This window comes from Gymnoscopelus microlampas (assembly GCF_963454915.1).
Source record: "Gymnoscopelus microlampas genome assembly, chromosome: 4".
NCBI classification, from domain to species: domain Eukaryota; kingdom Metazoa; phylum Chordata; class Actinopteri; order Myctophiformes; family Myctophidae; genus Gymnoscopelus; species Gymnoscopelus microlampas.
In genome coordinates, this window is record NC_139941.1 from 22,461,662 (window position 1) to 22,482,373 (window position 20,712).

A 20,712-nucleotide genomic window follows, 5' to 3' on the forward strand; every position below is an offset into this window, starting at 1 on the left:
AAACAAGGAATGGTTTATTTTTTTCCCATATGAATGAGTAGAGTACAAAGGGGATTTCCTTCCTCACACAGTCATCTTTTCACACATGCAGCATCATCCCACATGCTACAGATGCATTCATTCTTTTGTTAATATAACAAAAACAGTGGACAGACATGTTAATTTAAGCACATACAGTCTACAATGCTATTTGGTACAAGTCCATGTTACTCACTAGTCAAACTCTCTTCCATTCACACTGACACACAACTCAAAACAAACACACTGAATTATTGCACATCTCATCTACAATGAACATAAGCAATCACATGAATCGTGTTACATTTACAGCGATTAATATGGCGTGTTTCAATGCATTCAAACACAGAGTACGGAACATCAGAATAACTAAGATGCTAAACTATGATGCAGTCTGCTTTATTTCATTGGCAAGGATCCCTGGATGAAATCTTACCACAGTAAAACCTATGACAGGTCCTTCCTATGTCTATGTCGGCTTGTGCTCTGCTCTTTCTCTAAACACGGCAGTAATTACAAACCCACAGACAATTCATTTCACTGGAGGAACTTCCTTTGAAGTGAACAATCCCTATGCTGGCACATCTGAACTTAGCTAACGAAACATTTACTGCCCTGCCGTGCCACGGGAATCACAACATCTGGCCTTTAAAAGAAAACTTAAAGGTTAATTGCCGACATCACCACACACACAGACCCAACATATGCAAGTGGTTGACGAGTGTTTTAGCTGGTCCATCTGAAAGTATTCAGAGTAGTTGGTTGTTATTTACTGACCTGCAGGTGAACTGTGTGAATCACCTCATTCCTGGTTTGCACAGCATGATGATACAAACAAGCACATTGTTTTACTGTCAAAGTTCAATCTGGCCTCTATAACACTGCACAACTCCAGTACAGTGGTTAGATTAAGGCAGGAATTTAAAAACAGAACATTATTCCTCCAACACACCGGATACCCTTTAGCCTGCTGTTGTACAGGCCATTGTGGCTTTTTTATTTTATTTTACCTAAAGCCTTTTTATCTGGCTACACTAATACTTGAGACGGTATAATCAAGGTCAAATAAATGACTGTTTGAACAAAGGCTCCAGATGTCCGAAAACTATGACAAAGGTCTCGATCTTCCCACCAATTAGCTACTTCTATCCAGGCTAACATGAAGAAAATCTTTCACTGACGCCGTCCTTCCTCCAGGCTTTCACTATGAGAGAAACTGGGCACAGGGTGACATCCCTGTCTGGGTCTGCTGGTCCCAGGCCCCTCAGGGCTCAGAGCAGGCAGATCAGGCTCTTCCCCTCCTCAATCTCCTCCTGGACTTTATCGCTGGAGGTGGCAATCTCTGCCTGCGCTGAGAAAACAGCACACAGGAAGGCTGCCAGCGTTCCGCCTATCGCCGCGTAGAACGCCCAGCCCAGAGAGCACTGGGCCGGCCTATAAGGAGAGGCCTCGGGACCGCAGTAGTCGATCACTTTCTCTGAACCCCAACCGGCAGGGTACAGCATCAGACCCACCATCAGCAACAGACCTGGAGGTAGAAGAGATAAGGGGAAGGATGCAATTAACGCAAGGCCCGAAACACAGCTGGGAAATCATGAGTCAACTTTCAGTGGTAAAGACTGTTCTATAGCTATTGTTCAGCTGACAAGAATTTGATTCATGGTGTGAAGAACAACTATACTTCAATGCGCGTGCACGCATACACACACACACACACACACACACACACACACAGCAAATGATGTCACATGACAAATTAGCTGGATGACAGACCTGTCTAGACACACACACAAACACATACCTGTGTTAAGTCTGTGGGATCACGATGCAGTGGGAGGATGTGCATACCTATGTGCTCTTTATTCTACAAAGCAGTGCTATTGGCTGTGAGAAGAAAGGGGGGCACTTTTAACGGTGACACACAGCATCTGTCTTACCTGCGATGGCCTGCAGCAGCCCGCAGATGTTGAAAATGCTCTTCCTCAGGATACTCTGGAAGCAGAGGCTGAAGATGGAGATGCAGGCCACGCCGCCAAGCACGAGTGTCCCGGCCGCCAGGAACAACATGGCGGTCTGCCAGAAGCCGCTGGCCACCTCGCTGAAGGTGCTGGCGTAAGGGCCGCAGCTGACCCCTCCGCCACGGGACCCGATGCGGAGGCAGCGGGCATAAAGCCCCAGGGACGGACGGTACTCCCCGGGGTCCACCCCGGCCCCGCCGACACGGGAGTCAGACCGGGGATACCCGAGCAGCCAGTCAGGGCTCATGAAGGCGATGAGCTCGGCGAACGCCACCACGATGCTGAGCAGGGTCCACAGCATAGATCGACATGTCACTATCACGTGGCACATGGCGGATCCTGTCTCTCTTTTCTCGGCACAGGTCGATGACCAACGGTGGGGTTTCTACAGAGATACGATTTACACCAACACCCAAGTCAGAGGGGGAAACAACCCAATAACCTGGAACCAGGAAAAAGCCACGTTCAAATTCCTTAGCAAAAATAGTCTCCCGGTAAGATACCGTTGCAGGAGAATGCTTCCCCGTCCAGATCCAGATGTTGATGTGATCCTCCCTGAGTAAACACTTTTACCTCTCTCCTCCGTCTTCCCTCTCTTTTCTTCTTCTTCTTCCTCTCCAGGTCTGTTTTGGTCACCGTGCACACAGCTACTACAATGCTCCGAAGCAGCTTCCCTCAGCCATGGCAGCTCTTGGAGAAACACACCTATGGATTGAGACACACACAGGGATTGTCAGTTGTATATCAGAGACAGAGGAGCGGATGTAGTCATCATGTGGGAGGGAATGAGGAACCGAGCATGTATGGGGGAAGAAAAGGGGAGAGTGCCCAGTAAAATTGTTAATTTAACTCTGAACTCAAACTTACAAGGGACGCCCACATTCTGTAGCAAGCATGAACTGATTACTCAACCGCTGTGAATGAATCAGCGAACTGTTCTCCCATTTATTCTCTGCTTCCTCTTTCTCTGTCAGCGAGAGAGCTGTTGCAAAATGTGTCTGACCGCCATTCTTATACAGAGACCATCCCCTCACCCAGGGTGATCAAACACACAGAGAGAGAGAGAGAGAGAGAGAGAGAGAGAGAGAGAGAGAGAGAGAGAGAGAGAGAGAGAGAGAGAGAGAGAGAGAGAGAGAGAGAGAGAGAGAGAGAGAGAGATGGGGTGAGAAAAGAGTGAGAGAGGTTCACATTCATTACCAGCCAGATGTGACTTCACTATGAGCAACAGTTCCAGATGTCTGTTGATTTAAGGCCATGAGAGTGTTGGAAGAGTCATGGTGAATCATGACACACACACACACACACACACACACACACACACACACACACACACACACACACACACACACACACACACACACACACACACACACAGTGAAATTCACAGTCTTTTCACACGTCTAGGTGTGTGTTTATTTTTATCTAATGTATACTGACAGGAGTGCTGGACACACTTTGCCACAAGCACCTGTCAGTGCACCGCTGCACTGATGGCCGTCAAAGCATGCCAAACGCCAAAGTTCACCGCAAATTGTGGTGCACATGCCTGCCAAGCCCATGTCACTGTGTGCAAGCACAGAAAGGCATCCATACATCCACGGACAAATCCAGGTTGTTGTGCTTGTAGATTGGCTATTTAGAAAGTTGAAGGTTTCGTTTCTTGAAACTATTTTACAGCATTAGGGCCTCTATATATCCATATATAGTGGTAATAAGTAATCTGAACTCTCTCTATGTGTGTGTGTGTGTGTGTGTGTGTGTGTGTGTGTGTGTGTGTGTGTGTGTGTGTGTGTGTGTGTGTGTGTGTGTGTGTGTGTGTGTGTGTGTGTGTGTGTGTGTGTGTACGCGCGTGCATGTATATGACCAGTTTCCCAATCAGGCTGATTGGGACACTGTTGCTATGTTATGATTCTGTTGCTGCGGCCACACTGGGCCTCCATACAGACGTGTCCTCATGGGAGGTTTCTCTGAAAGCCCTCTGACATCATCACTCAGCCTTATGACATACACAGGAAACTATGCGGGCTCTGGTTCAGATACAGCACGGTCTTCTCAATGGAGCTGTTGGACCTCACCCTCTAACGTCTCTGAGGAGCCTGAGGTTCCTCTCTCAAAGAACTGGGAGGGGAGTTGAGGTCAGTGTCTGTCTCCAGTCTCTATCAGTAACAGAATGCATTATAAATCAGGCTTTTGCTTTGGCTTAGCCAACTGACTCATAAAAAGGGGCGGAATTGTTAAAAGGATAATAATGAGGAAGTGTTAAGATACTGTTCTGATTCTTGCCCATTGTGTCATTTAAGCAGTGTTGAAATATACAGTGCCAAAAACAGTCATTATGAACTGATGCAGAATTGTCTAAAACAAGCTATTGCATGAGTCAGTTCAGGGAAAAGCACTCCCGGGCCACTGAAATCCTCTCGTTGAATGAGTGTGTTGAACCTGGTTCAGACAGATTCACGACGAGACGAAAACGTTTTAATGTTGCGGAGATAAATCACAGCAGTCTGCATTAGCCCCTAAGCGTAACCACATGAACCCTAGCATCCCTATTCTGGAGAAGTCATAATATTAGGTGAACATTCTGTGAAAATGGGCAGACATTCAGAAAAGATAAGAAGGTATAGTAGATCTACAAACTAGCAGCGTGTTGTGAGCTTGTAGATCCGTTACTTTCGGTGAAGAGATTTGGTGTCGCAGGAAAAAAGGAGGGGACAGAGACGAGTACAGACCACTGGAGGACCATGGTCAACAGAAATATAGGGGTTGAGTGGTTAACTGGCCGATCTGAAGGGTGCTTCACTACAAACCACTAGAACAGGGTCATAACAGCAAAATGTGGCAACATCTGAGAGGCTGGGAGACAGTGTGATCACCCGAGATTCACTTCAAAGGAACTCTCAAGGTATTTCCTATTGCACATGTTCAGAGCGCCACAATCATATTTGTAAATGGTCTATCAGAGATCTGATACACTCTCAGGTGTGAGGGACGTGGGACGTGTGTGTGTGCATGCGTGCCTGCGTGCATGCTTGTGCACGCGCTTGCGTGCATGTGCGTTTGCTTTGTCTTGAGCTTGGCACCGTTGCTTATCTGTAACATTCCATCTGACTGAATGCAAGGTTGGCTTGAGCCAAATTTGCTCCTTTCAGAGACATGCCTCTCTGCTTTTAGAGTTTTGCTACACTTTGTTTCTAGAGATCTTGTCTTAATTAGAGATTCTGTGAACGGTGTGCTAAAATACACTGTCTGAGCAAAATTACATAGCTTTGCCAGATTTGACTTTATTTACCCAGGTTGATAAACATATCACATCAAAATAGAACACGCAGAGAACATCATATAAACAGTTCTAAGGAATAGACTTTAGCACCATTGCTGTTCATATTCACCAGAGAGGAAGTAAGTTAGATAAACAGGAAGTAACATTGTCTGTCTTACAATTGCTGAGGTAGAATAGGGATTGTGAGGATGGCCTATATATATACAGACTAGAGAGAGTAATAAAATAAAATAAAAGATCAAGAAACACGTTTTTTTACATCTCTGAGGAAACACAGCTAGTAAAGGAACCAACTACAATAAATGCTAGTCTCAATTCTAGTTTCATTTGAAAAGAGTAAAGAGGTAAATACAAATAATGGGTTATTGACAAAGCATTGTATCAGGAGTGTAAATGACAGCGATGTGTTCACACTCACCACATCACTACTGTTTTGCCCAATTTATACCGACTATCACAATACTCAGACTAGACAGGTTCTGAAGGTGTGCGCATCCTGTGCTATGTAGATGCATGAGCATTTTTCAGCTCTAGTGTGCATGTGTGTGTGTGTGTGTGTGTGTGTGTGTGTGTGTGTGTGTGTGTGTGTGTGTGTGTGTGTGTGTGTGTGTGTGTGTGTGTGTGTGTGTGTGTGTGTGTGTGTGTGTGTGTGAGACCAAATATCCAGGCAACAGTTTTGGTCTCCTTGCAGAGTTCGAGCATTCTGTCTGCAGCTGATTACAGCCTATTCAGGCAGGGCAACGTGTGCTGTGTGTTAAGGCTACAAAGCCCACAAATTACCATCTCGCTCTCTTTAAACTACAGGGACAGAGTATAAACATACCTCGTCTGAGGCAGTCAGCAGGCACCTACTGTGACCCCCCCCAAACTGAACTTACAGGAAATCATGGCTCTCTTAAGTGTCGGTAAAGACTCCACTCACAGAGGAGATGGATACTTTGAGCTTGGATTGAAATGTCTTCACTCAATTTCAGCACAGAGATAAGTCAAAGTATAAATGATATACTTAGTGAACACTCATACAAGTAATATCTGAGTAACCCTGTGTGTGTGTGTGTGTGTGTGTGTGTGTGTGTGTGTGTGTGTGTGTGTGTGTGTGTGTGTGTGTGTGTGTGTGTGTGTGTGTGTGTGTGTGTGTGTGTGTGTGTGTGTGTGTGTGTGTGTGTGTGTGTGTGTGTGTGTGTGTATCTGTACTGTATGTGTGTGTGCTTAAATGCCAATTAGAAAATGGAGGAGTCAGTACATCCTGGAACTGATGAATACTTTCCGCTCGTTTCCTGGTTATTGAACAGGCTTCTGGGAAAGTGCTCAAACGGCACTTCCTCCGCAAGGTCAAGGCTTTCTGTGTTTATGCATGCGCTGGGGGGGTAGTGTTTTACACTCCAGCGCCTCAGTCTGTATTATGACTTATTCATTCAAGTGCGGGAGAGAGTGGTCTAACAGCGGCGAAGGCGGCGTGATCCTGAGGTCGGCCAGATGAAATCTCCATACCGCCCAGGCTCCCGCCATTAATATGGATCACCATCAAGAGCGTTGGTATCCTAGAGCCCCATGAGTCCTCTTGACCATGATGCTGAGTTGGACAGACTGACCACCAGAGGATAATACAGATGAGCAATGTGGTGACTGTGTCTGATCTTGACCCACTCATTTCCACAATAACTTTAGACCCCTGGGATGAACGCAATTCAGCCTCTACTCACAACGATATGTGTATTAAATTCAGATACCACCTAAGTGGAAAAATAAGGGATGTAAGACTGGCCAGTCGACTCTGAGCCAGTTCCTTATTTTGGAGCGCCACTTTTTCCACTTCGATAGTATCTGAATTTAGTCATATTCATAGTTGAGCACCCTCTGCCTAAACAAAAAGGCATCCAGAAGAAGCGCACCTGCTTTTTTCTTAACAATATGTGTATTGTGAGGGACCGGGCCCTCGTCATCATTTTCCAATCCGACATAGTCTGAGCCAACATGAACAGTGCCTTTGCGGCAATGAGATTTATCAGATGTCTGTATCTGATGAGAGGCTGTATATCAGAGGCATAAGGAGAGTTGCGTCACCTCCGTTCACTTCATCGGGCCAGGTCTTCTACATAGCCTTCTATTGACGAATAGTGACAAAGCCCTGAACCGGAAGTTTACAGAATGCACTGGAGTCTATGAACGTTTGTCACTATTTCGAGTTTACATGAACCAACTGACCGGCGCTGTTTCTGCCCCCTCATTGACGTAACTCTCCAATAGAAGGCTCTGCTGTATATATTACAAAGGCTGATGACAAGCTCTGAAAGTTTGACTGTATAAACCTGCTGGCTAAAAAACACCCCTGCATGGTCAAAAAGCTCTCTATTGATGATGCATGATATCAATGTGAACGCCAGTGTCTCTAAAAGCCCATATTAGTAGGCATGAGGTATATGTGGGTCAGTTCATTGGCCTTAAGTTTCAGGAGGCCGCGAGTAGTAAACTGAGAGTAATTGGTCTGAGATATCAGCCAAGGCGCTGGTGGCATGCCAAGGTGCTGAGGTAATGAGGGCTTGTAAGCAGCCGGGCCACTACAGTAAAAACTCAAGAGAGATTCGGGAGGAGGGCTGAAAGTGAAAGGGGGTGGGGTGGGGGTGTGGGGCGGTTGAGAGATCTAAAGGGCAGTTGACCCAGATTGCTCCATAAAGAGGCCAGTCCATAATAAAATGGGAGCCGTTCAAGGGAACAATTCCATTCATGGAAGTGTATTTTTAAATTTGCAACAGATCGGTTGGAAATATATATTTTCCCCCCTATTTTATAGTGGGTGTGTGAGCTGAAGGAGGGGCTGGCCCTCTCTGGAGAGGTGGTCAAACTGGTGGATCACCCACCCAGATCAGTTGTCCGCCCCCAGGTGATGATGGCTGGGAGGTGGCCGCTAGTAGTTGGATTTTTTTAGTGCATTAAGTCAGAGACCCCAGACCAGAAACCTCCAACCAAGGCCATCTTTTCCTTGAGCTGCCGGGCCAGTGTGGTCAGGCATCTGGACGAGTCATGCAGAGGAACCGAAGCCACATAAGAGGCTATTTCACCAACGTCAGGGCCTATAGTGGGCCATGGGCAGATCTCTACGCAGCAGGCCATGTGGACCATGCTGAAATCACAGTGCAGGAGCCACCATGATGAAGACCTTGCGTTGATTTCCCTGTGTGTGTGAGAGTGTGTGTGTGCGCGTGTGTGTGTGTGCAGGGGTCTGGAGGCCGCAGCATCTTGTAGGATCCCAGGAGAGATGAGAGTGGTGTGATACCATTCTGAGACAGGCAGGACTGAACTCATCCCGCTCTCATAAAAGAATGCAAGCAGCCGAGCTCTGGGTGGAAGTGAACGTGAGTGAAGAAATACAGCTGGATGAGCTAAACCAACACAGCCCACACACAACGTCAAATAACAAAATCACACATGCTTGTTCTCTCTGTCCACCATATGGTGATGAGCAAAGCGTTTTGCTCATCAACCCCGCAAAAACCTTTCTTTCCGGGGTTATTTTCTTCCATAAAGAAAACTTGGATACATTTGACATAAGTGAAATGGAAGGGTTCTTCCTGTATGAAGGCTCTCTCTCTCTCTTGAGTCTTGAGTCATGACTCATGACATGACAGTGAACGTGGTTAGCTGTTTTAAGTCTTAGCTTTACAGTCGGCATGAAGACAGCCATGCCCCACGGTGTTTGTTGACTCTAAATCCTTCAGCACAACTCATTTATACCTCCTCAAAGACAACAAACGTTGCACAAAAGTCCCCCTAACCCTCTTGGGGTTTGGACGGCACATCTGAGCACTTGTGAAATCCAAGCCACGTCTGCCGTAGGAGGTGTTATGGTTGAGCGAATGAACAAAGCCTTTCAACACAGAGGCATTAAGGTGACTTAAACACAAGCACTAATGAGATAAGTGGTTACAGTCGTCCTCCCCGGTTGTCACACCCACTACATCACAGCTTTGGGAAAAGCACACATCCACCTGCCTTCACAACATGCCTCACCGCAACATGTGTGTGAAGAGTGTAAAGACGACTGCGTATGAGAGAGTCAGACAAAAGATACAAAAAAACAAAAAAAGTGCTGTATTGACTAAACATGCAGCATGAGGTCAGTTCCTTCAGTTTATAACAAGCTTTCTGACTCCCTTTTCTAAATATTATGAAACAGCCCCAGTGGTTCTACGCAATAACCCTTTCTTCCTAACCATAAACATGTGAGCCAGTGCTTTTGTAGCTCGCCATAAACTGTGAATTCAGAGGGAGTTACAAGAGGAGAAAATGTTTCCCATGGATAGGCACACACCACAACTTCTGTCTCCTGACTTAAACCAGTGAGTAATAGCTCCCTGCAAAAGTGTCCCTTATAGTGCTTAAGAGTTCATTTCAGATGTACATGACAAACCCCTTATGAAAGCCCATAAAACAAAGCTGTTGGGAACCTAACAACACATTAAATTCAAATCACCAACTCCTTCTCAACTCTTAAGGAATGCCAGCAACCGTTTGCATTCAAATGCAATTCTATGGCTTCTCAGTGACGACAGTGAATGGGGTACAAAGAACGATCAGCGTGACAGACCCCAGCAGCGTGCTAAAACAATACAGCTCACGTTGCAAAGCACAAACACAAACCCACACCGGTGAACTCACTCTTGCAAGGCTTAATCATATCAAAATGCATGACTTCCCTGGTGCGTGCAGGCTTGCACACATGTGCATGTGCTTTGGCAAAGTGGTGTGTACATGCATTGTGTGTGTGTGTGTGTGTGTGTGTGTGTGTGTGTGTGTGTGTGTGTGTGTGTGTGTGTGTGTGTGTGTGTGTGTGTGTGTGTGTGTGTGTGTGTGTGTGTGTGTGTGTGTGTGTGTGTGTGTGTGTGTGTGTGTGTGTGTGTGTGTGTGTCAAAGACTTGAATGCTATTGTCCCTTTCCATCTGTTCCAACTCAACTCCACAAAGGCAGCACAAAGAAATGCCGACACCGGCCCTCACTCACTCCCTCAGACCCTCAAAGACATGCCGCTGTTGGCCCAGAATGCACTCCTTCATTTCTCAAAGACAGAGCCGCTGTGGCCCCTAACCCATTCAATCTGCCCAACAACACCCAGTCCCCTCTCTCTCCCCATGCTGGGTCTGTGGTGGCCCCACGGTCTCTGACTCACAAAGCCTCTCGGTGACCCTCATTCACATACATGGAGCAAGGCATGACGTGGCCTCTCTCCGCTTTCTCTCTAGTCGAGAGCGGCAAAATGGTGGTTGCATTGCTTTCCTTTAAGAACTCTGCACTAGTCCTTAATATGCTACAGTTGGTGAGGTCTTCCATTTGATATCAGAAGGTTCTGGGAGATGCTGGAGGTGGTCATCGATACCTTAACCAGGAACTGGGTCAACATAACCTGATGTGAAGAGAACGAATGAATGATGTGTGCCATGTCCTCTGCTGGGGTGAAATACTTTTAAAACATCTTCCCGGTTTACTTTACTCTAAAACCTTATTTATTTCTTATCATACAATAGTGCCAATAACTGACTTTATAGCAAAACACATATTAATGTGTGTTTCCCTTAAACGATGCGGTCTCCCCCCCTCAGCATATGCAGTGGTGACACTCTGTTACAAGTAAAAGTCAAGTGATACAAATTTACTTGAGTAAAGGAACAAAAGTATTGGCATCAAAATACAGCCTACTTAAAGTAAAAGTACTCATGCAGAATATCCCGTTTCACAAGTTATATGTCTAAAATGTATACAAATCTTTTGAAAATAGCAGATCTACAAACTCGCGATGCGTAGTGTGAGCTTGTAGATTGGCTCTTTCCAAAGTTTAAATTGGGCTGATCGCTGAAGTAGTTTGTTTTGTTTGTTGTTTTGTAATAATAATCAAAATCTACAAAGTAACTAGTAACTAAAGTTTTCAAATAATTGCAGAGTAAAAAGAACAATATTTGTCTCTGAGATGGAGTAGAAGAAAAAGTATAGAAAATTGGAAATACTCCAGTAAGGTAAAAGTACCTCAAAATTGTACTTAAGTGCAGTACTTGAGTATGATGAGTACTTTACACCACTGTATATAGGTGTTATCCTACATTGGGTACAGCTTCTTGGGTGGCACACTGGAAACACCAATGTGTTTCATGTCTCCTCCACTGACTTCATAGACACTCAAGTGGGACTGCTGTCAGACAGAGAGATAGAACAGGCCATTGAACAACAGAGACAGAGATAATAAAAGAAAATAGAGGGCGTGCTTTGATAGCCTGCCTTGAAGACTTGTGCACGACCGATTATGAAATAAAAACTGTAAAGATAAAGTGCCATATATATACACTAATAAGCATTTTAGTTCCTCGCAGGGGTGATTTCTATAAAAAGCAGTGCTGTGATGCAAAAGTGATGCCAGATGTTCTACCTGAACATGTAAATTGGCCAGCACGACAGGGTTACTGACAACTGTACTGTAAACTGCTTCATCTCTTCCAAGAATGTGGTCTCTTGTGCATCTTGGAGCAGGAAAAATAACTGACTAAATGTGAGTCATGAGGCGTTTTGGAGCGCAGCCTATGATGCTGTTGGCTATGATTGGCTCTAGGGTTGTGATCCGGGCTCTCCCCGAGGGCAGTCGGAGTAGATGTTGGCAGCTTCAACCAGCCAGTATATATCTCTATAGCCAAGTAATTACCAAGGCATGCATGGGCAGGCTTCTACCCATACATAAAACAAAGACACATTGATCTGCTGATAAGCATTGCAATCAAACACTTGATTCTGACAAGAGACATAATGGGCACTAAATTGTAACAGGCAATGAACACAAAGTAGCACCTCATGTAGCTGTGTGTGTGTGTGTGTGTGTGTGTGTGTGTGTGTGTGTGTGTGTGTGTGTGTGTGTGTGTGTGTGTGTGTGTGTGTGTGTGTGTTGCCTGGATATTTGGACACACACACACACACACACACACACACACACACACACACACACACACACATTCTCTCACTCACTTACTTACTCTCTCTCTCTCTCTCTCTCTCTCTCTCTCTCTCTCTCTCTCTCTCTCTCACACACACACACACACACACACACACTCTCTCACGCACGTGCACACACACACACACACACACACACACACACACACACACACACACACACACACACACACACACACACAAACAAACACATGCACGCGCGCGTGTATGCGCGTGCATGAGTACGTACGCGTGCGCAAATAGTCTGAAAAATAGCAGTTTCAATTCAAACAATGAAGTTGTTTATCCTACAAAACTGTTGAATGTGAGCAGCTGAAAGCACACCAAGAGATTACGTCTAGATTAGAACGCATATGAATGGCAGCGGCAACGCAATCATTTGATTGGAAAAAAAAGACATCCATTCCTGACTGAAACTCAACCAAACACAAACGAAAGGTAAAGTAAGCTTATATGGCTGGATGGTTTTTTATTTAGTTTCGGGTTTGTTAGTTGTTGTTTTTTACTACTTACAGAAATGACGGACGCTGAAAGTTTTCCAGCTGAAGCTTTAGGTTGTTGTGTTTTCTCAGGCAGCCTCAGCCCAGCGGTCCAGACCTTCATTCACCGGAGCTTTTCTTTCTTTAGCTCGTTTCTTCTCTCCTTCTTCCTCACACACAAAGCCATCCCACAACCATCTGACGTCGTCTTTTCTCTTTTTAGCCCCCTCTCTCTCTCCCTCTCTCTCCCTCTTTCTCTCCTCCTTTCCTTTCCCTTCCCCCCACGTTTGTCAAAAAGAATGAAAGTTGCCTGAAGAATCCCTCGTTGATCCCATAGTAGAGTTATAATGGTTGTTCCACGCCAAGCGCCCGTTACAAACCGACCCACATTGCATTGGTAAACAATAAACGTGATCAATAAAAGAAACCTCTTCCAGGTTGTGATGTAGCCCAACGTGGGAAGTGAGTCAAATGTAATCCCTGCTCTAGTAACTTTATACTTTAAGCCTTCTGGCAACTCTTGTCTTGGGTATGTTTTATTTCCCCTTGTCTTTGTGATTCATATGAGCCATCGCCAAGGCTTTTGCCTGATGATCACCCACATTATACGCAGTTAATTGCATGTAATAATTGGCAGTAAAGTAGGTGTAAGTGATTTTTTTTTCATAAGAGTATAGCTCTATATTACACATTTACATTTATTACACATTTTGCAGTAGAGTTTGTTTAGTAGGGTATGTCTACAGCTCTTAAGTAAACACAATGTCATCCAACCAGGAGAGAGAGAACATAAGGATACAGGAGGATAAGTGCAATTCGAAGTGATGAAACAAAAAAATGAGTAGACACAATTGGAATACCAAAGATCATGTATGATCAGCTTGGAAATGTAAGATGATACTTGTGTGCATTCTAAATGATCTTTGGAGGTGAGTGGAATCACTACATACATGATTTGAGGCATTTTGTTCAAAGCGAACCACTCCTGCAAACTTTAGATGCCAATCTTAGCCAACCAGGATGGAATATGAAAAATCAGACAGATCTGTCTGAATCACATGACTATAAAGATATTGTGTACTGATTTGCGTGATGTTTGGACAAAATCTGTAAATATCAAAACATATGTTTTGCCTTAATCAGCCTCCTGGTGGCGCTATAAAAGGCAGATGTGAAAAATATAGGGCAACAGTTTTTCCTTGGCCTCTAGGGGGTGCGCATTAAAGTTTTACACAGATCGGTGCTGTTATAGGTAAAACTACGAATCGGCCTGTTATAGCGCCACCATGAGGCTGATTTGAAACTTTCTTTCTCGGCCTAGTGGGAATGTGCGTGCACAATTTCACGGAAATCGCATGCTGTGTTCATGATTTGAGGCATTTTGTTCAATAAGGAGCACTCCTGCAAACTTTGGAAGCCAATCTTAGCCAATCAGGATGGAATATGAAAAATCTGAAAGACTGTTTTGTTTAATGACTATAGAGATATTGTATACCGATTTGCGTGATGTTTGGACAAAATATGAAGGAGTACAGTCAAAAGATGCGTTTTGCAAAAATCGGTCTCCTGGTGGCGCTATAACATGCCCATGTGAAAAATTTGGGGCAGAGGTTCTGCTCTGGCATCCAGGGAGTGTTTGTGCACAGTTTCGCTGCCATTAAGCCAACGGTGCCGGAGATTAGCTGTTCACAGACGGAACCAGGGCGGACAGGGGGGAAAAACATTGTCTCGGCCATGCCTTTCGGCCTGGTGGAGACAATAATAAGTGAACAAAAGTATAGAGGCCTACAACAGTATACACCCTCAACAAAGCTTGCAATATGCAGGACAAAATAAATAAGAATACACACAGTAAAAAAAACACAATTAAATCGTTAATCGCAATTATTTGTATTACAATTAATCAAAAGTAAAATGTCATGATGGTGCTTTGTGACAGCCCTATCTGCAAGTAGAGGAGTTTAACTGAACAACTCTTGAGTGAAATATTTAACCTTATATGTGCCAAGAGCTGTCATATATATAGGATGATTTTCCAGGTTAGGCACTAATATGCATGTTGCTTTTCTCTAACGTTAACCAACATTGTGAAGTGCACATGTGTGCTGATGTGTGTGATTGAAAGCACATCGTGACATTTGTACTGCTGAATGAGAAACATTAGCGTTGGTGGTCACAAAGGTCGTGCTGATGAACAGATGTGAGCCTGTGCCTGAACACTTTTAAACTCTCAACAAGAAATGAATTAATTCTCTCTCTCACACTCACAGGCACGCACGCACGCACGCACACACACACACACACACACACACACACACACACACACACACACACACACACACACACACACACACACACACACACACACACACACACACACACACACACACACACACACACACACACACACACACACACACGTGTGCACACACAATGGCAAGCCCTCAGTAGACTCCTCTCCTTCTCTCTAGTAGAGGGATGGGGTGTTTTCCACACTGTAGGCAGACAGGGAGCCAGCCAAATACATAAACCACACTAATTATACTGTGGTCTGTGGAACAGTGACAACTCAGGCAAGGCTGTCACACTGGGGACTGTAACAAAATGTAAGGGAGGGAGAAATACACTGCAGGGGGGAAACACTGAACGACACAGGATGGAAAATGTACATATGTTTGCAGAGATAGCCGTGTGTGTGCTTCGTGTATCTTCAGGCTTTATGACACCACTTTCTGACAAATTCACATAGGACTGGGCAATACATTGATATTGTGACGAGAAACTAGATATTGTCTGGGATTTGGGCTATTTTAATAACATTAAATGGTATAAGTGTTGTCTTTTCCTGGTTTAAAAGGCTACATTATATGTATGAACTGAATGTTCTACCTCTTCTATTATTTGCTTTTAACCAATTAGTTATTACTGATGGTTATGTATCAGAAATCTCATTGTGTAAATATTTTGTGAAAGCACCAATAGTCATCCCCACAATATATTGATTTGATTTTGTCCATATCGCCCAGGCAGTACATTCACAGACAGCCATTACTTTTAAAACAAGCTTGTAAATGAACTGTGTTCTTACTTGATTCAGTGCTTGGTCTCTCTGTCTCTCTGTATTTGAGTTCGTTCACGCACGGCATGTGTTGCAATGTGTCGATGTGTGAACGGGGTGCACATACACATGTACGCATGTCATAGTTAACCACGGGGGCTGTGTTTGTCTGTGTGCATTGTGTTGGTCGCTGTGTGTCTTTGAATTGTAAAACTGCTGTTGAAAAATCAAGCACAGTGCTTGTAACGCTAAACCAAAGGTAGAGTCAGTGACGTGTGAATATGAAATATATAAATAATATAAATATAAAAACGTTATCACAAAAAAATGGTAGAGTCAATGACGTCAGCATCTGTATGTGAATAGCCTATAGAAGCACGATAGAAGCACTAACATAACGTATGAATACTCCTTCCTATTGTAGTCTGGAGGAACAGTAACTCTGCGGTAATGCATTCACAAAAATATTAAATAACATTGTTGTCGATGACGGATTGGAAAAATATTGGGGTCTTCCTTGGTCCAGCAATTTGTGAGATTTGCCCTGACAACAGACACACAGGACTGAAATCATAATCTCTTGCCCTGCCTTCCGCAGGCGAAATACGTATATGGTTAACAGACAGGCCAGCAGCACTCTCTCTATAGGTCACAAGCCTAATTTATACTTCATCATACAACTATGCCAGTGCCTGAAAATCTGTTATATCAGATGTACAACGTTGTACAACTACTAACGTGCGACTGAAGCTACTTATCTTTGTGTCTCTTTACTGTTGGTTAGTATAAACCTAAACCAACATTAGGTAGCCTATACCTATATGCGCACAACACGTTGCATATTGCAGACTTGTGAGCTTGTACATCAGCTACTTTTGGCAAGCTACACCCTCATATGGCGGACTATAAATTGAACATTATGTACAGTGCACCGCTCTGTAGTTGCCCCCGTGCGGGATAAACTCAAGTTTATCTAGAGCGTTTATCGCTTTTTCTGTGTCTCTGAACACCACTGAAGTTGTACTGAAAATGTACCCCAGTGATGTCTCTGGCCCATGCCAGGCTGGTGCTTGCCCATGAAATGCATCAGGGAAATTGTACGAAGACAAAGACAGGCTGAAAACAAAGAGAGCAGAGAATGTTCTGTCAATATGGATTGTATCTGTTGTAATCTTAATAATCCTCTGTTGTGATCCTAAAGGCCCTCCTCTATTGAAGTTGTGACTGGTCATTCAGTTGAGTTACCTCTTTGAAAGCAATGAGGGAGCTCAGAGAACATGATAACAGAAGTAAGCAAGACGGGATATGAATAGAAACACATAGAAACACATGTTGTTCTAACAAGCAGATAACAGCTTCAACATTGACTTCCTGTATCCATAGGCCTGCAGTATCGTGACTACTAATTGAAGCCGAGGCCGAATTGGGCCAAATCGCATGGATGAGCCCTGACAGCACATGGTTGGTGCTACAGACTCCAAATTTCGCACACAGATAGCTCAGACCTTTGCCTACGATCTTAGCTAGGCCTCGACCCGACCCGATATGCGGTTTTCCGGAACCAACGCGAAAGGTTCGGAATCTCCATATGCGGAGTCCTGACTACTAATTGAAGCCAATGGACGCCGAATCCAAATTGGCCCGAATCGCATGGATGAGCCCTGAAAGCACATGGTTGGTGCTACAGACTCCAAATTTCGCACACAGATAGCTCAGACCTTTGCCTACGATCATCAAAAGCAAGATAGTGTGTCCTTTTAATGTCAACACAACGTTCCATGTTGTTAAAGCGTTGTGGGCCCTTGATAAGCAGAGCTACAGTGCCCATCCACATAGATAGCACAACGTTTCTTTCCACCTTCCTGGCATTTTTTGCAACCTCAAATTTTGTATGTGAGCGTGGTCAGCACAGTTTGGTCCCTTGTACTGTACTGTGTGTCTCGCGTCGCAAACCACGGGTGACGCACTGTGTCATTTGGTCTGCAGTGCTCCGAGACTTCCTCTCTCCACACCAGAGCTGTCTGTGTGCCGTCCTGGTGAGAACACTGTGGGAGGCAGAGATGTCTGTAAATAGATAACTGTGGTCATAGTGGAGCCCTGGTCCCAGAGGCTAGAGAGATGTTGTTAGTTGCAGGGCACCTCCATGGGAAAGGCAGACAGCGGCGAGAGAATCTCTTAGAGAGAGATGGTTGGATTTGATGGTTAGTGGTTGTGGGAAGGAAGTTCAGCTCAGTGCAAAAATGATGCCCTGATGCCATTCCTAGTGTATTTGTGTGTTTTTGTCTGTTTCTCTCTCTCTCTCTCTCTCTCTCTCTCTCTCTCTCTCTCTCTCTCTCTCTCTCTCTCTCTCTCTCTCTCTCTGTGTGTGTGTGTGTGTGTGTGTGTGTGTGTGTGTGTGTGTGTGTGTGTGTGTGTGTGTGTGTGTGTGTGTGTGTGTGTGTGTGTGTGTGTGTGTGTGTGTGTGTGTGTGTGTGTGAGAGAGAGAGAGAGAGAGAAAGAAAGAGAGAGAGAGAGAGAGAGAGAGAGAGAGAGAGAGAGAGAGAGAGAGAGAGAGAGAGAGAGAGAGAGAGATAGAGAGAGAGGGAGAGAGAGAGAGAGAGAGAGAGAGAGAGAGAGAGAGTGAAGGGCTGGTATAGTATAGTGTTGATTGCAATAAACTTGATTTATCGCTGCACTAATTGTGAACTATCACTCCATAAATCTAGTGTGCATTTCAAACCCTCCTCATATAAAAGAGGGAAGGACTGATGTTAGTGAGGCTCAGTTAGTTCCTAAAAGGAAGTCTGGCTGATGTCAGAGGAGGCTTTGCATATTGATTCACTTAGTTAACAAAGCAACACATTCATATCAAAGCATTTCTGATGGTAATTTAAAACCACTATCTGGGATTTTTTTATCATAACAGTTATGGGAACATGTAAGAGAGTTGTTGAAGTCAAATTAATTCACTCTTATGGTAGATGCTGTCATCCATTGCGGTCAGTCGCAATGAGAAGAGCCCCTGCTCCTTAACTGGACTCTGATTAAGTAAACGTATTAACCAATGCCAATGGTAAAATGAAAGGATGATGACGATCCATTTGTTATTTTTAGTGTAATATAATGGTCTTCTTTTTTTCCTTCTGTCTCTGGAAATGCCACTACAGGGTGACATTAGGACGAATCTGGAGAAAAAGACAATCATGGCATAGAAAAGTGACCTCAAACATTTCACAAAACAAGCATCCTAATAACAAGAACATAACAGTGGAGTTAGATCATCCAGACAACATAGACATGTTTAAGCAACAGCTGATGATTTTACGGGCAACAAAAAACAAACAAAGCCTAAGGATATCGACACAGATACAAATCATACGTACACTTGCAAAAAAAACAAAAAAAAAACATGTACTGAATTAATTTGTTAACTTAAGTCTGCATTTAAAAAGCTTGCACCTTTGTCAAACAATACCCTCGCACATGCAATCTTTCTATTCGGCAATCAGAGTGTCATACTGTAGCTGTCTGTCTGTCTGTCAATCTGTCTCCATCTCTCTCTCGCTCTCGCTCTGTCTCTCTTTATTTCTGGCTCACTCTTTTCTTTCACACACAAATACATGACACATTTACCTTGCATATTGTCTTATATGGTGATTTTTGGAAACTGAGAGTATTTGAAAGTCGTCACGCATGAGGAACACAGAGTACATTTGGATACTTTGGCTTAACATCTGTTTTATAAATATTTGGACTCTTTGCTTATCCAGATTTTATTTATCTGGCAAATTCTCATCCCTCCTTCTCAACATATCAATCTATCACTGGACACGGAAAGACTAAACTAAACTAAAAACGTCAGCACGTCGCTGATTTGTTTCAAATTCATCATTTCAATGTGAACATCAAAGATTGGGGCCACTCTTTGAATTGCCAAAATACGCTTAATTTGTAGATGCAGGTGATTTCATGAATTGGGTTTTGGACAACACTGTTTGTTGTTGCTAGAAAACAAACCAGAAACAGGACCTTATTCAGAGATTGGAGGTCAGTTTCATGTCTAAGGAATGTCCTCCTAAAACCATGCCTATTGCTTTATGTGATTTGATAGCCTATGAAGGAATTATATGCAAGGAAAAAAGGAGACCGTTGCTGTGGGATTGAGGGCATACTGGTCACAGATGCTTTATCTCCATACAGTACAGTTACAGTGTATACTCACTATGACTTGTGAGAGGACCTGTATGCTTCATGCTTTATCTTTAAATCGATGAATGAAATGCCCTATTTAAAAATAAAAGTGAAAATAAATGATTTACAGGCACAGAACGCATTGCATTGCAAAGTGCTGTGAGCTTGTAGATCTGCTATTTGTGCTATTTTGGAAACTGTTGGATTTATAAAAATGTTTAAACTTTTTTTTAAATCTACAGCTATAATGACATTAAGAAATATGTACACAGTAATTTCTTCAAATATAAATGGAAAAGGATAAATATAGAAGAAAGACATTATACAATATAGTGGCTGATATGTCGGCAACATGGGAAGATAAATAAATGTTAATTATTTCACTTCCCAAAACGCAGAGGGTAGTAGCATATAATGTATATGAATAAATAAATGTGCATTATTGCACTCTACTTATTGTACTAGTTAATGTGTGTGTGTGCGTGCGTGCGTGCGTGCGTGCGTGACTGTGACCATGTGAGAAGGAGGGGTATTCCCTCTAATGTAATTTCTGTCAGTCAATGGGTTTATTGGAGGCATCGTCAGTGTTGCAAGACTTGTTTCAATCTACATGCATTATCTTCAATATCCTCCACTGAACCACTTGAACACAATTGTGAGAGTCTTTGTAGCCATTAGGGTTGCCATTTTGCCAACCGTCCTTTG

General features: G+C 43.9%; 2 protein-coding genes across 2 annotated transcripts in view; one reads left to right on the forward strand and one right to left on the reverse strand.

Moving 5' to 3' along the window:
- On the reverse strand, positions 1-13,039 carry LOC311043336 (LHFPL tetraspan subfamily member 2a protein-like). The gene is made up of 3 exons (XM_084054536.1): positions 12,814-13,039; positions 1,956-2,741; positions 1-1,546 (listed from the first exon to the last, which is right to left on the reverse strand). The coding sequence occupies exons 2-3, from the start codon at positions 2,365-2,367 to the stop codon at positions 1,290-1,292; spliced, it is 669 nt and encodes a 222-aa protein (XP_083910662.1). The 5' UTR covers positions 2,368-2,741; positions 12,814-13,039; the 3' UTR covers positions 1-1,289.
- The window catches only part of LOC311043334 (betaine--homocysteine S-methyltransferase 1-like), a 23,647-nt gene continuing 15,528 nt past the window's right edge, over positions 12,594-20,712 (forward strand). Inside the window, exon 1 of the mRNA XM_084054534.1 lies at positions 12,594-12,738. The gene's annotated coding sequence lies outside the window, so the exon portion shown is untranslated. The remainder of the gene's footprint in view (positions 12,739-20,712) is intronic.

What these genes read in the sequence shown, in the direction of transcription:
- LOC311043336 (XM_084054536.1), bottom strand. Translation starts at nt 2,367, where the DNA reads ATGTGCCACGTGATAGTGACATGTCGATCTATGCTGTGGACCCTGCTC. An exon ending in GCTGCTGCAGGCCATCGCAG is followed by an intron (nt 1,547 to 1,955) that starts GTAAGACAGATG and finishes TTCTACCTCCAG; the next exon opens with GTCTGTTGCTGATGGTGGGT.